General features: G+C 38.9%; 1 protein-coding gene across 6 annotated transcripts in view; it reads right to left on the bottom strand.

Moving 5' to 3' along the window:
• Nucleotides 1-17,165, bottom strand: part of SCAPER (S-phase cyclin A associated protein in the ER) — a 616,772-nt gene that overhangs the window by 44,079 nt on the left and 555,528 nt on the right. For all 6 annotated transcript variants that reach the window (XM_004468178.4, XM_004468179.4, XM_071214311.1 and 3 more), the window contains one exon: nt 5,741-5,896. In XM_004468178.4, coding sequence (XP_004468235.1) covers nt 5,741-5,896 — 156 coding nt within the window. The remainder of the gene's footprint in view (nt 1-5,740; nt 5,897-17,165) is intronic.

Below are 17,165 nucleotides of genomic sequence, written 5' to 3'. Positions count from 1 at the left end.
TTTTTAAAAAAATATTTATTTTCCCCTCTCCCACTTCATCCCCTTCCCCTCTTTCCCCCCACCCCCTGCTATTTTTTTGCTCTCTGTGCCCATTCACTGTGTGATCTTCTGTATCTATTTCTCTTTTTGTCTTCTTGTTTTTTCTGCTCTAGGATTCACTGGGATTTGATCCTGGGGACCTCTGATGTAGAGAGAGGTACCCTGTCACCTGTGACACCTCAGTTCTTGGTTTCTGCTGTGCTTCACCTTGACTCTCCCCTTTGTTTTTTCTTTTGTTGTGTTATGATCTTGCTGTGTGACTCACTTGCCAGGGTACTCGGCTGGCCACGTGGGTACTCATGCAGGCACTCAGGTTGCTGTGTAGGCACTTGCACGAGCACTTGGCTCACCCCATGGGCACTGGGTCACTGGCTCACCTTGCAGGCATGCTTTTTCTTTTCTTTTCTTTTTTTACCAGGAGGCCTCAGGGATTGAGCTTGGGTCCTCCCATATGGTAGGTGGAAGCCCTATCACTTAAGCCGCATCCACTTCCCTCCTTTTATTCTTTTTTTAAACCATCTTTACCTAATACCATGGATATTTGTATAGGCACTGTCTTTCCTGTACTAGCTTACAAGGTCCCTGAGGACATAATCAGCATCTGAATCATCTCTGCTTTCTCCCATGCCTAGCACAGGGCCTGGCACAAAGGAAGTTTACCTCTGAATACAAATGGTTCCCAAGCACCCTTAAACACCTGAGAAGCACTCATTTAAATCCATATAATTAATGGGCTAAATTACAAATTATTTTTATCTTTTCATTACACAAGTTTCCAGGGATCTTGATTAGAATACCTTTTGTTGGTGTAGTTTATGGATGTGAAAATGAAAAACACAAACACATAACACAATAAACTTCTTTTTGGGTACAAATACTCTGGAATCCAGATTAGTCATCTCCAACCAATCCGAATTGGTGATGTTTTACAAATTCCTCTCTTTCTTCCATGCAGAAATAAGGATTTTCAACTCTTTTACCGTGGGTCCACTGCTTTCCGGCCCTCTTGCTGTAGTACCTAGCATAGTTACGAATACAGTAAATGATTGCTGATTGAGTGAAAAGCCTTTGTTGCCTACAATTTATAATCACTCATTACTGTTCTAGATCTGTTGGTTCTGCTAAGCAGTCAGCACTTTTGGGGAACTTGCAGAGTCTCAGCTAATATGGCAGTTAAGCTGCTTCCCTGAGATCTGAAAACTACCCTTTTCTCTTTATTTCTTGCAGGACCAAGAATGGAAAACTGATGAAAGTAAAGGCCAAAGAAATAGGCACTTCTGAAAGTCCTATTCCAGATTGTTGAATTTTGTTTAAGTGATTAAGGATTACAGTTTGTGAAAAATTCCCATATTAAAATTCTTGGGTAATTCTAACATAAAATCAATCCTTTCACCAGAGGATCACAATTTCAATTTTTACTTAAAAAACTGCAAGTTCATTGTTCAAAACCAAGCCTGATACAAAAATCATCAGTCAGCCCTTTTCTCCCCCATGCTGAAGCAAAGATTAACAGCACAAATTCTGACACCCAAATTGTCTTTCAGAAAACCTAGGTTAAAATTAGGAGATTAAGAGCACAATAGAAGAGTAGGGTGAAGGCAGACCTCCTGTAATCACCATCACAAAGGCTGGACCACCAGCAGACTGCAGTGTTTACTCAAAACTTTGTACTATCAATTAGTCCACTTAATTATCTCAGGATATGGTGGCACAAGAGGTAATTTTTGAAGGCCTGGCTGGTTCCACTTTGTCTTTTATTTGTAATGGTCACAAAAGGAATTCAGGACAAGCCTTCCTCAATTCTCTGATTCTGGCTAGCTTCTCTCTGAAGCCCAAACAGGCAATATGTGAATTACTCCATTATAACAACAATTACACTATCAACCTTCCAAGACAGGGCTATAATCTAGCACAGCAACTCTATTTAATGCATGTTACAAAGTGCTTCAACAGGTTACTGTCGTTTATATTTAGAAATATAATTTTCACAAAGATATGGGAATCAGTATGAAATGGTCTGTAAATATTAGAGGTAAACAATTCTGTACCCTTCCCTTACAGGAAATGTTGGGTGACTGAAGAATGAAAGTAAGAACAGTAACCAGGGGCCATTTCCCTCATCTCTTTCAGATACATAGTTTACATGATGCTGCTACGAGTTTCCAAGGTAAATTAAGCCAGAAAACTATCTGAACTTTTCCCCCTAGAAGAATCTGTTTTTGTAGGAAGAAATTTGCTGAGCAATTGGAGTTGGGGGAGGAAATTATATTGGGGAAAATGGATTAAGAATTGTTAGGAACCAACAAGAGTAAATCACTTATTTATTTAAAATCCAGGGAAGCAGATTTGGCTCAATGGATCGAGCATCTGCCTACCACATGGGAGGTCCAAGGTTCAAACCCAGGGCCTTCTGACCCATGTGGTGAAGCCGGCCCACGTGCAGTGCTGATGTGTGCAAGGAGTCCCATACACATGGAGTGCACCCTGTAAGGAGAGTCGCCCCAGGTGAAAAAAGTGGAGCCTGCCCAGGAGAGGGGCTGCACACATGGAGAGCTGACACAGCAAGATGATGCAACTAAAAGAGATACAGATTCCCACTGCCACTGACAAGATTGCAAGTGGACACAGAAGAACATACAGCAAAAGGACACAGAGAGCAGACAACTGGGGGGGGAGGGGAAAGGGAGAGAAATAAATAAAAAATAAATCTTTAAAAATAAATCCATTTGTGGGTGACAGGAACAATTGTATTTTGGAGAGAGAGTGAGTGAGAGAGCAAGAGTGAGCAGGCATGCTAGACTTTGGTCCACTTAGATAATCTTAGGCATGTTTAGGACCAAACTCATTCCTTTATAGAAAACTGCTCCTTATATTCCCGAATTTGGGGACTGTACTACCTACCACTCAAAAATTTCAAGTCAGAAAACCTGGAGTCATCAAGTTCTATGCTATATCCCGTACATTTATTCTGTGTTCTCTTAAATGTATTTGCACCACTCTACTTCCATTGCTCCTACAAAAGAACTGCAACGCTTCTCACTTGGATCATGTGAGAGTCTCTTTACTATTCCTTCTGCCTCAAGGCTCATGCCACTCCAGTCATCTCCACACTTTTCAAGAGTGGTCACTCCATAATAGAAATTTGACCCTATTATTTCCTCTTAAAAAAAAAGTTCAGTGATCTTCCACAGTGCTAGTCTAGCACACAAGCTTTTGCCTTTCTTTGAGACTCTCAATTAACATTTATTGAGCTCATCTCCTGCCTCTCTCCCAGAGTATGGTGCTTTTTGAGTTGCCCCAAAGTGGACTCTGAAAGAAGGAAATGGGTGCAAATAGTTTATTTATGAGGAAGCAGAGAAGAGTGACAGGGAAGGGAGAAAAGCTGACAAAGGATGTGTTAATGAACAGGTACCCACTGGGTTCCCTCTGAAAGTCTGTATAGAACACATTTCAGAGTTGTCCCACTCAGGCTAGAGAAATTGGGATGCTATACACTAATTTATTGTTTGAGGGTCATTCCTGAGGGTGTAAACTTCCCAGTAGTTCTGACTCTTGTCCAGAGAACATCCTTAGGCAGAAAGGAAGCTGCTGGTGGATAATCTCCAGGGTGGACCAAAAAGATGTGGGCAAGGCACCAACATCTACTCTACCATGCAGTGTACAATTTATACACTTTTCCTTAATCAGTTTTTTCCCTCCACTTATTCATTTGTCTCATCCTTTAAGATCCAGCCCATTGGAGCCTTCCCTGACCACTGGAAGTGCTTAATTCTACCTCTGTGTATGTTCTCCTCTACTGCAGCTCTTATGCTGTAGCTGTTTGTTTACTAATCTAACCCCATGGCAGGACTGAGTTCCTGACGGCACTATTTCTAGTTCCTAGCTTGTTGTCTGGCACGGGGCAGGTGCTCAGCAAAGGTCTACTGAAAAAGGGCATGACTTCATGCATGAAAGAGAAGATTATGTTTTCCATATATGAAATTGAGAAAATCTTGAAAGAAATGAAATATATACTTCCACATTTTGAATATTATAAAGTTCAGTGTGTAGGAGGGAGCACCAAGGTAGCAATCTTTGGTCTTAATTTCAGTCAGTTTGGCTCAGGTGCTTTACCTGTTAGACAAGGGCACTGAGTGATCTTTTAAGCTTCTTTCAAGTTCCACAGATTCAAGCTATTGAGTGCATGTAAGTGAAAGCTAAAGCCCATAAACTGTTAAACAACCAAATATGGAAATCGTTATAAAATTTGTAATATTCACCTTGATTCAAGGAAAGAGTGCAGGTGATAACAGACATGGGACATTGGCATGCTTGTAAGGCTGCATATACAAAAGAGCCAGTGTGGGAACAGGTCTCCTGGGTGAGAGGACACTCCCCAGGGAGGGTCCTGTCCACAGCATGGGAGGTAGCTGAGAAGCATGCTGCCTCCAGGCTGGCAGGTGCTGATGCCCTGGATGGAGCCCTGCTACTGCTGTCAGGCTTTGTATCGTATGGTACCATCTGACCCTACTTAGGTTGCTAAGTAGCCACTTTCTGAGTTCTCATCTAATCCCCAGAGGGTGGGCTCTGTCAGCATTTCTAGATGAAGAACAGACTAATTTGTAACACTGAATGCAGGTGATGTTTGCCATGCTTGACATCTCAGACAGTCTTAATCTTCCTAGAAAGGTGACTGGGGGTGGAGGGATAAGGTAAAAGTAAGGAAGAATAGGTGGGGATAGGGGTCTTATGTATAATGGACTAAAAAATGTTGAGAATGTCATCTTAGAAAATATTCTCTCTTGAAATATTCTGAATATAGTTGTGAGCATACTGGGTATACTGAATATGGATAGATGATACTTCTTTAAGCACCTAGACTTTATAAATTTCAAATAATTAGCTTTCTTCTTGACAAATCCCTAAAATATATGTTATTTTAGACTTAATTTAATTGTAAGAAATTTTTTCCACTGTATATCCTCAACATGCTTGAGGGATATGTCATATTCCTATCAGAAACACTGACTCACTACTGTAATGATTCTTACTTGGTGGGAAGGGGAGAGGAAAAAAAATACCCAGGAAGGTTTTCCCTGCCCCTCTTAGAGATTTGTTTTTTCTGAGGACAGACCAAGAGTGGGATAGGGATCTAAACAGCCAACCATGCCAACTGTAGTCCCTGGCATACTGGGTGTCATCATGACTACGGGTCAAGTTTGACTTCAAGGAGTTTTTTTGGGTGCTTCCCCCATTCATAGGGGTACCTTGAAAGAAGGCAGAGAGAGGAAAAATAAATCTAGGAGATGGTGTAATTGAAAACAAGTCAATGTGGACACAAGTGAAGTGGTTGTGGACACTGGGAGGCTATGCTTGGTCATGCTGAGGGAGTGGTTTCGTCCAGTTTAGGCTGACTCAAGGAAAATTAATAGACTCATCTGGACCTCTGTGGGAGAGCAACTGTATAACCTCTAATATCTCTTCCCAGCAATGATAGTTAAGTTTATGACATTTACAAGAAAAATAGACTCTGGCCAGACCCTGTGGCCAGGGAAATGAGAAAGGTATGACAAATCTCAATATGGAAAGCCAATAAGGACAGAGGAAGGACAAAGAGGAAAGGGGACAAAGATGACCACCTGTGTACTTCTGAAATGACAAGCAAAATTCAAGAGATGCTTCAAAAGTTGAGTCTAGATTGAGACCGAGTAAGAGGCCTTACCTTCTAGTGACAGCGAAGCACAGCATGCACATTCCGTGTAAGAGTCCCGCAGCATGCTGCAGAAACGTGGCCATTTTGGGATTCTCATCCACTGGGCCTTGTACTGAGAGGAAGCAGCCACACAGCTTGTCAATCAGACCTATGTTCACCACATAGCTAGAAAAGGGAGAAGTGTGCATTATCAATCTGCAGAGGCCAGCAACATCTTCACCCTCAACGATAAATCTTACCAAACACAGGACTGGAACCCTTAAACAAGCAAACATTGCAGAGGTTTGAATAAAGCTTCTCAAGTAATACTATCCTTAAATTTAGGCCTGAATAATCAGTTATTTCCTTTAAGTGATTCTTTTTTCCCTTGTCTTTTTTTGGCTATTCTGATGCTATTTTTCAAGGAAAGATGGATGAAAATGATTATCTGAGTATTTTTCTTACTGGTCTAAAGAGTTTGACAATAGTTGAAATGATTTATTATGACGTCTATACTTGTAAAACAGTACTTTCTTAAGTCTAGAGAGCCAAATTCACCCAAATGCAGGCATTCAGAAGATAAGATGATGATACCCAGACACAATCTAGTTACAACATAAACTTCTAGTGCCACTGTACGTTCTCCATTTTTAAAACTGTCACCATTAAGAGAATAACAAACAAGGAGAATCTAATTGCTTTCTGTTATGAAAAGTGCTAGTGTGATGGTTGACAATGACATTTAAGAATTCACTTTCATCTTGTCAGTCCATTAGACAAAATTTTAGAGCTGTTTATTAAACTGGACTGACAATAATAGAGCTCTTTTATTACTTCACAAAACAGCAATCACTGAAAGCAATATTTTAAAACCATAAATTATGCTGTAGATAATCAGCATTAGCTCAGAAATTTTATATTGATTCAGTGCTACTGCATTTACATGTACGAAAAGGATGGAACTGTGAATATGGAAGTTTTGAAAATCAACAGATGTTAACTTTCAGTAATATATACAAAGAAATTGATATCAATACATTTTTTTGTAAAAGGAAGGGAAATATGATATACAATTTATGTTTGGAGCTTCTCTAAGTTTACTACTTGAAGGTATAAAATAATGTCTCCTTTCTCCTTTTACATTAGGAAATATATTCACCTGGGCTATTGAACATCTTCTATAGTTTTAAAATTGGGAAGCATGAAATGATAACCACTAGCCCTATTCTCTTATAATGATGGAAACCGACAGCTTGATATATGCACAGACTGAGGATTTTATCATTTGATTTTATGAAGTTAGACTTTTAAAAACTGGTTTTTATATTTGCATAGAACTTTTCAACCTAGAAAGTGTTTTTGCATTAATTAGCTCAATGAATCGTCCTAAGAATCCGTGAGGGAGCAGACCATGGCAGCTTGGTTTTTTTCTGCTCAGCACATTTTCTTCTCCTATTCCATGTGGTCCTTGTGGGGTTGTTAAATATCCTGCTGAGAAGGAGTAAGCACTCTAGGATGACCAATCAGCATCTTCTCTGGGATTTCTGTATGGCCATAAGAAAGAAACTTTCCATGGGGAGTACCTAAATTGAAAGTTATGAGTCTGGGGGTCATTGGTCGCTAGCTTACTTGTTATATGGAGAGCACCAACCTATAGAATGAACCAAGCAGGAATGAGCAGAGTTGAGGAGAGAGAGAGAGAGAGAAAGGAGAGAACCCTGATGACATAACTGGAGCCTCAGCATCTACCTCTGGACCTTATCCTTTCCAGTTATATGAGGCATTTTATCTTTTTTGGCTTAAGTTATTTGAAGTTAGATTTTTACTATGTGTAGCTGGAAAAGTTGCTAGCCACAGAGAGAGAATTACTTTTTCTAATTATCTAAGTAATATAGGCTTATTATGGAAATTTACATAGTACCAAAAAAAGCAGAAAAAAGAAAATATTTGCCATAATTTCACCATCTAAAGATAACCAAGTTTGATGTTTCCTTTCATGTTTTTCTATTCGATTGTCCCCTATACCACTGAAATTAAACCAAATTTCTCTCAGTTATTTCATGCACTTTTCTATGTCTAATTAAAACATTAAAAAACCATTGTAAGTATATTTCAAATCTTTAAAAAATTGTATTTTTGACATTTTTGAACATACACCAAAAGTAGACAGAATGGAACAACAAATCCTCATACACCCCGCCCTGACCACTAACTCATAGCCAATCCCACCCATTCATAGCCTACTACCCCAACTTGCACATTTCAGCAAATTTAAGACATCCTATTATTTCATTTGTAAGTATTACAGTTTGTATCTCTAAAATATAAGCACATTAAAAAGCATAACTACAGCACCAGTACTGCATTTAGAAAATAATAATTCCTCATTATTAAATAACTAGTGTCCAAATTTTCAAGTCTCATAAATGTCATAACATTTTAATAGATTTAAAAAAAATTAGGATCCAAATAAGAACCATACTTTGAAGCTGGTTGATATGTCCTTTTGAGTCTCTTAATCTGTAGTTTGCTCCTCTCTCTCTCTTTTCTTTTCCTAGTGATTTGTTGATGAAACCTGGTTGTTTAATAGTTTCCCACAATCTGAATTTTGCTGATGACATCCCTGTGGCATCATTGAAAATACTTCTCTGAACTATGTATTTCCTATAAAATGATCTAGATTCTAGGGATCTAATTGGATTCATAAACACCATTTTTAATGGCTCATAAATAGTCTACCAGTGGAACATTTTTGGAACTTTTGGTTGTTTTCATTATTCACTATTATAAACCATGTTATGACAAATATTTTGCATACAAATCTAAGTAAGAATTTCATATTACTTTCCAGAAGTGGAATTACCAAGTCAAAGTGTGTATATATTTTTAGGGATCTTGATATGTATAGTTACATTACATTCCAAAAACTTTGATCAATTCACAGTCCCATAAGTAAGGTATGAAAAAACCCTTTTCATTTATGAGGACGTTGGCGTTAGTAAACCCTTTTGATGGATAAGGAAACAAAGGCTCAAGGAGGACCTAAGCAGGAGAGCCAGAATGTCCTAAGGTCTTATGACTCCTGATAAGAGTGTTTTCACTAATCCACTGCATCTCTGTGGCCATTTTTTGGGTCCTTATTGAGGTATGAATATTTTAAACAAGGATGAAAAATTATTTTTGAGACTAAAATAGTGACCACTCAAAGCCTCAAAACTACCTTGTCTCAAAGGAAACATGGTTTAAATGGGGTTTCTGTACTGATCTTGAAATAGGCAGAAAGAGGAAAGAAGTCAGAATGAGTAGTGATAAAAAGCAAAGAAAAGTCAAACCAACCTAAACCAAAAACACTATTAATGAACATGAGATACTTTCTGAGCACAGTTTCCCTTGGGGTTACCTGAGGGCCATCTATGTTATCCCCTAATGAGCCTGACTGGTATTTTTCTAATTGCCTAGGTCTCGAGCACTTTCACAGTCAATCCTTAGATGACTGACTGAAGAAGATGTGGACACCAAATGGCTCTAAAAAGAGGTGGCATTGGATTGGGAAAAGTGGACATGGTGGCTGATGGGTATGGGGAAAGGCAGGAAGAGATGAGAAGTGGAGGCATCTTTGGGACATGGAGCTGCCCTGGATGGTGCTTCAGAGGCAATCACCGGACATTGTAAATCCTCACAGGGCCCACTGGATGGAATGGGGGAGAGTATGGGCCATGATGTGAACCATTGACTATGAGGTACAGAGGTGCCCAAAGATGTACTTACCAAATCCAATGGATGTGTCATGATGATGGGAATGAGTGTTGCTGGAGGGGGGAGAGGTGGGGTGGGGGGGTGGGGTTGAATGTGACCTCACATATATATTTTTAATGTAATATTATTACAAAGTCAATAAAAAAAATAAATTTAAAAAAAAATCTAGAAACTGAAAAAAAAAACCAAAAAAACAAATGGCTCTAAAAGGTTGCTGCAGAGAAATTAATTTTGTCAACTTTAGAGTTTTGAGGGAAGAATACAGAATATTCTAATGGATGGTATGATCAAATACAACATATCTTCTATAATGTAACTGTTAGGTTGAAATTTTAACGTTGTGACTGTTACCATACCCAGAATGAAAATCTTGTACAGAAACTGTCAGTCTTCTTGGAACATGCATCCTAGGAATCATACTGCTCTGAGTGCTCCAGGAAATGGGTCTTTCCATTTGCTTTACTATTTCAGAATTAAAACGAGTCTCTCGGGAAACGAACTTGACCCAGTGGTTAGGGCGTCCATCTACCACATGGGAGGTCCACGGTTCAAACCCCCAGCCTCCTGGAGCCGTGTGGAGCTGGCCCATGTGCAGTGCTGATGGCGCAAGGAGTGCCCTGCCACGCAGGGGTGTCCCCCGCGTAGGGGAGCCCCATGCGAAAGGAGTGCGCCCTGTAAGGAGAACTGCCCAGCGCGAAGTAAAGTGCAGCCTGCCCAGGAATGGCGCCGCCCACACTTCCCCTGCCGCTGACGAAAACAGAAGCTGACAAAGAAACAAGACGCAGCAAATAGACACAGAGAACAGACAATGGGGGGGGGGGGGGAGGGGGAATTAAATAAATAAATAAATCTTTAAATAAAATAAAACGAGTCTCTCTACAGATTTCCATCATTGAAATTCACAAACCAAAAGGGGACTTCTTTGTCATTTTTCTTTGTCCACCCTTGCCCAGCCATCTATCCCCATTCCAACTTAAATACTGCTGTTCGCCAGGATTCTATCCTTGACCAGATTTAGTAACCTTTAGTAAGTTTGGAATAAACTTATATAACCCCATGGTTTCAATTATCCTTGCTATGCTAATAACTCCCAATTCTCTTATCTTCAGGCCTACTTTTCTGAAGTTCTAGTTTCTGGATATTTCCCCATGGGGGTTCCAAGGCACCCCTCTATTGATATGTTCAAGCAAAAACTCATTCTCTTTTCTGGAAATCCCTTCCTCTATACATGCTTATTTAAGTGAATGTTACCATTCATTCCCTTAAGTGATGCAAGAAATCTGAGGGTTAACCATTATAATCAGGAATTCTTCCATTCAATATTTCCCAAGTATGATGCTGATGCTGACTTCAAGGACTTCTTAAGGTAGAGGCTGATATATAATTTCTACACGATATGATTAAAACTAATTGTATAATAGAGGCATGTTCAAAGTATTACTACAGTATAACAAGAAGGCCTAATTTTGGCTGAATGGGCCAGGGAGAGCTTTTTGCAGAAAGCAGCATCTTTAAATCTTTAAATGAATTCACTAAGTAGACAGGGTTGAGGTAGAGGTTAATTTTACCTCTAATATAGTCTTGATTTTTTCTTGTTTCCACTCCAGTTGTTACTGCTGTAGTTTGTTCAAGGTTCTTTCTTAGCAAGCTATGTACTGTGTGATCTTGGAAAAGTGAACTGCCCTAAGTCTCAGCCAATTCATCTTCGAACTAGGGATAATAATACCTACTCTACACAGTGAAAATGTGTATACAGCTAATTCATGTTTTCTTCACTATAGGAAAGTGTTCTAGTCTACCTTTACATTTATTTTTTTGTTCCATTTTTCTTCTATATTTGGGCAAACAGTTATTTTAATTCTGTTGTCTATCTGCCTCATCTCTTATGTTTTTGCTAATCATCTTTGTGATAATCTTTGTCCTTTCTATTTTTTGTGATTTTTTACAGGAAACTTAAATTGAGATTAAAATACAAATAATAAATGCGCAAAACTTAAGTGTTTGTTCAGCAAGTTTTGACAATTGTATATACCCATGTAACCACCAATCAAAATGACATATACAACGCTAGTCATGTTAAAAGTTCCCATTTTTTCCATTCAATTCCCTTCCACCTCCAATAAAGGCAACAACTTTAATTCCTATGGCTGTATTTGAACTTCACATAAATAGAATCATCCAGAAAGCTCTCTTTGTGTCTGGCTCCTTCTGCTAAACGTGTCTTTGAAATTCACACATATTAGTGTCTGTATCAGTAGTTCTTTCCTTTATGTTGGTTAGTATTCCATTGTATGAATATACCACAAGTTTGTCCCTTCTTGTTAATCAACATCGGAGTTATTTAACATTTTGGGTTGTTATAAAAAGGATGCTATGAAAATTCATGGGCAAGTCTTTTTGTAGACATGTGTTTACATTTCTCTTGAGTAAATATCTAGGAGTAAAACTCCTAGAAAACCCAAAACTATTGGGTCATAGGATAGATACATTTAATTTTATAAGAAATTGCTAAATAGTTCTCCAAAGTGGTTGCACCATTTTATTCTCCTAGCAGCAATAAATCAGAACTATAGTTGTCCTGCATCCTTGCCAACATGTGGTATTACTAGTCTTTTTTTTTGTTTGTTTAATTTTAGCTATTCTAATGGACTTGAAATGGTACCTTGCTGTCATTTTATTTTGCATTTTTCTGATGACTAATATTGAATACCTTTTCAAATGCTTATTGGCTGTTCATATATCTTCTTTTGTAAAGTATTTATATCCTATGAATTCTTTCCTATCCCCAAATCACAAGAGTATTCTCCTGTGTTTCCTGCTAAAAGTCTTATGATTATAGTTTTTATCTTTAGGTCTGTGATCCATCTCAAATCAGTTTTGTGTACTGTGAGAAATTAATTTTCTTTCAAATGAATATCTACTTGTACCACTGAATTAACTTGATTTCTTTTTTTTTTTTTTTTTTTTTAAAGATTTATTTATTTATTTAATTTCCCCCCCTCCCCTGGTTGTCTGTTCTTGGTGTCTATTTGCTGCGTCTTGTTTCTTTGTCCGCTTCTGTTGTCGGCGGCGGCACGGGAAGTGTGGGCGGTGCCATTCCTGGGCAGGCTGCTCTTTCTTTTCACGCTGGGCGGCTCTCCTCACGGGCGCACTCCTTGCGCGTGGGGCTCCCCCACGCGGGGGACACCCTTGCGTGGCACGGCACTCCTTGCGTGCATCAGCACTGCGCATGGCCAGCTCCACACGGGTCAAGGAGGTCCGGGGTTTGAACCGCGGACCTCCCATATGGTAGACGGACGCCCTAACCACTGGGCCAAAGTCCGTTTCCCTTAACTTGATTTCTTGATCAAGTTTCAATCGACTATATAAATGTGGGTCTACATCTGGGCTTTCAATTCTGTTTTGATCTCTTGGTCTCTCTTCTTATACCAAGACCACACTGTTTTGATTATTGTAATTATACAGTAAGTCTTAAAATCAGGTAAGTCCTATGATTATAATTCTTTTCCAAAATTGCTTTGACTAGGTATTTGGCATTTCCACATAAATCTTAGAGAACTTGTTCTTTAAAAAGCCTAATGGGATTTTTTTTCCTGAAGATAACAATTTTACTCTAAGTCAGAGGTAGGAAGCTTTCAAGATACAAGGGGTGTTCCCCTCAACTCAGGGAGGTTAAGAAGAATCTTCTGGGAAGCGGACTTGGTCCAGTGGTTAGGGCGTTCATCTACTACATGGGAGGTCTGTGGTTCAAACCCCAGGCCTCCTTGACCCGTGTGGAGCTGGCCCATGTGCAGTGCTGATGCGCACAAGGAGTGCCGTGGCACGCAGGAGTGTCCCCGCGTAGGGGAGCCCCACGTGCAAGGAGTGCGCCCCGTAAGGAGAGCTGTCCATCCTGAAAGAAAGTGAAGCCTGTGCAGAAATGGCGCCGCACACACGGAGAGCTGACACAACAAGATGATGCAACAAAAAGAAACACAGACTCCTGTGCCACTGATAACAACAGAAGCGGACAAAGAAGAACACGCAGCAAATAGACACAGAGAGAACAGACAACTGGGGTGGGTGGGGTGGTGAGAGAAGGGGATAAAAATAAATAAATAAATCTTTAAAAAAAAAAAAAAAAAAAAAAAAAAAAGAAGAATCTTCTCTGCCCTGGGGTGAAGGCCAGGAAAAGGGGAAAAGGGTGGAGGGTAAGGAGAGTGGAAAACACTAACTGAACAGCCTCAAGGCTCCACGTGTGCGCAGCTCTGGGCAGTTCTGGGGGGACCACAGGTTCTGGGTAAGAGGGGCTTCCTTCAGTAATGGGTTTGTCTCTTTTCACACACTCTTTGGTCTGGATTCCTGCCAATAATCCTCAACAAGCCAGACTCAGTTCCCTGCTCTCCAGATAGAGCAGGAAAGAGAATCCTAAGACCAGAATTGGAACTCTACCTGTGACTCCAAAGGGCAGTGGGCCTTTTTTTTTTTAAATGGAATTTTGATTGGGTTTACACTGAATCTATGAATCAATTTGAGAGGAACTGACATCTTGACAATACTGAGTCTTCTGGCCCATGAACATGATATGTATCTCTATTTGGGTATTCCTTAATTTCTCTCTGTAATACTTTGTAGAGGTGTTGCAACTCTTTCATCTTACTTGGAGGTATTCGATACTTTTGCATACTATTATATATGGCATTTAAAAAAATCTGCAATTCCTAATTATTTGTTGCTGGTACAGGAAACACAACTGATTTTTGTATAAATTGTATTAGACCTTATATTCTTCATCTTACTAGGTTCAGTAATTTTTAGTTCTAATATTTTTTTTGGTAAATTACATAGCTTTTTACATATGTAACCATTACACTGCAAATAATAAAAGTTTATTTCTTTTCTTCAATAAAGGATTTGGGTTTTCCTAAGCTTTACGCCTTTTATTTATTTTCTTCTCCTCACTGTAATAGCTAGAACTTTTAGTACAATGTTGAATAGAAGTGGTGAAAGTGAACAGTCCTTGTGTATTCCTAACATTAGGGGAAAAGTAATCAATGTTTTATGATTACATATGATTTAGCTATTTAACAGTAGGTTTTTATCATCTATTCCTAATTAGCTAAGTTTTCTCTCACTTTTTAAAATATCATGACAAATGGATGTTGTATTTTGTCAAATGCTTTTTCTCCACCTACTGAGATGATCACATAGTTCTTTTTTTTTTCAGTCAGTGGAGACAACAATTCTCCATGAGTCTTTTATTTTTCTGTTTGTCCTGTGAGCAGATAAACTGACAGCTTTGGTTCTGGACTATCTTTTCAAGGATGTTTGTATAGTGAACACCACTGAAAGACAGAGATGGTGTCTTCCCCTATAGCAGAGGACAAATATGTTTGCTGCCCAATATAATAAAGATATTATCTTCCTCCCAGACAAGATTGAGGTGGTGCAAGAGAGTAATTGCCTCTCTCCCTCTCCAGAAGGTCCCAGGATCAGTTCCCAGAGCCACCTAATGAGAATATAAGCAGACACAGAGAACACACAGCAAATGGACACAGAGAGCAGTCAATGGAGGGTGTGGGGATGGGGTGGGGAGAGAAATTAAAAAAAAAATCTTAAAAAAAAATTTCTTGTAGTGCATGTTGGCTGCAGTGAATTCTTTTTAAAAAAATCTGCATATATCTTTATTCTACCTCCATTTTTTTGGTATAAAACATAGTTTTAAATTTATAATGGGGTAATCACTTTTTAAAAATGAAAAAATTTTTTGTGGTAATATATATAAACACAAAATTTCTCATTTTAACCCCTTGCAAGACTGCACTTCAATATTAATTGCATCCACAATATTGTGCTAAAATCACCACTATCCATTAACAAATTTTTTCATTAACCCAAACAAAGACTATGTACCCATTAACAATAACTCTCTAGTCCCCCTTTCTCCAGTCCCTAATAACCTCTAACCAACTTGCATCTCTTATGAATTTGCTTATTTTAGATATTTCATTTAAGTGGAATCATATAATATGTTCTTTTGTGTCTGGCTTATTTCACTTTTGCATAACGTTTTCAAGGTTCATTCATGTTGTCGCATGTATGAGCACTTCATTCCTTTTTATGGCTGAGTTACATTCCATTGTATGGATATACTACATTTTGTTGATGCAGTCACCTGTCTACGGACACTTGGGTTGTTTCCACCTTTGGTTACTGTGAATAATGTAGGTATGAATATTTGTGCACAAGTATGTGTTTGAGTGTCTGCTTTCAATTCTATGGGCTATATACCTAAGAGTCAAATTGCCAGCTCATTTGGTAATACTATACTTAATTTTTTGAGGGATTGCCAAACTGTTTTCGATAGCGGCTGCACCATTTTACATTCCTATCAACTATGAATGAGGGTTCTAAATTTTCTGCATTCTTGCCAACACTTATTTTCCATTTTTAAAACAATAGCCAATCCAAGCAGGTGTGAAGTGGTATATCATTGTGGTTTTATTTGTATTTCCCTAATGGCTAATGATGTTGTGCATCTTTTCATGTGCTTATTAGCCATTTGTACATCTTCTTTGAGGAATGTCTAAGTAGTTTGCTCATTTTTAATTACATTACTGTTGGTGAGTTGTAGGAGTTCTTTATGTATTATAGATATTAACCCTTATTAGATACATGCTGTGCAAATATTTTCTCCCACTCTATGGGCTTTCACTTCTTTGATGATGTCCTTTTTTTGAAAATTTATTTTACTTTTTATTTCTTACCCCTTTCCCCCCCTGTTCCCCCCCCTCCCCCCGAGTTGTCTGCTCTCTGTGTCCATTCGCTGTGTGTTCTTCTGTGACCACTTCAATCCTTATCAGCGGCACCAGAAATCTGTGTTTCTTTTTGTTGCATCATCTTGCTGTGTCAGCTCTCTGTGTGTGCAGTGCCATTCTTGGGCAGGCTGCACTTTCTTTCATGCTGGGCAGCTCTCCTTATGGGGTACACTCCTTGCATGTGGAGCTCCCCTATGCGGGGGACACCCCTACATGGCACGGCACTCCTTGCGTGCATCAGCACTGTGTATGAGCCAGCTCCTTCCTTGTGGCCTTGACACAGGTCAAGGAGGCCCGGGGTTTGAACTGCAGACCTCCCATGTGGTAGGCGGATGCCCTATCCATTGCGCCAAGTCTGCTTCCCTGATGATGTCCTTTTGATGAAGAAAAGTTTTTACATTTATTTTATTTTTATTTTTTGTGTTACTTGTGCTTTTGGTGTTATTATTCCTTCATTTTTTTAAAATAAAATTTTATTGAAGTGTATCATTCAGACATGAACATGCTTAAACAATAAGTGTACAGTAAATTTGCATATCATCATACAAGGCTCCCATATATCTTCCCACCACCAATACCTTGCATTGTTGTGAAACGTGTTATAAGCTATGAAAGAGCATTGTCAAAATATTACTACTAACTATAGCCCATATCATACATTTGGTATATTTTTCCCCCAACTGACCCAATTATTAACACCCAATACTAGTATTATATATTTTTTATTGTTCATGAGAAAATGTTGTCATATTTGTCTTGTTAACCACAGTCCATTATCTACCACTGAATTCCCTGGATTATACAGTCCCATGCTTTATAAAATCCATTCAAAGTGTACACTCAGTGGCTTTCATTTTCATCATAGAGTTATACTGTTGTAACCTCAGTCATTTTAGAAAGTT

Source organism: Dasypus novemcinctus, chromosome 3, assembly GCF_030445035.2.
Source record: "Dasypus novemcinctus isolate mDasNov1 chromosome 3, mDasNov1.1.hap2, whole genome shotgun sequence".
Taxonomy (NCBI): domain Eukaryota; kingdom Metazoa; phylum Chordata; class Mammalia; order Cingulata; family Dasypodidae; genus Dasypus; species Dasypus novemcinctus.
This window is presented reverse-complemented; position numbering and strand designations above follow the sequence as displayed.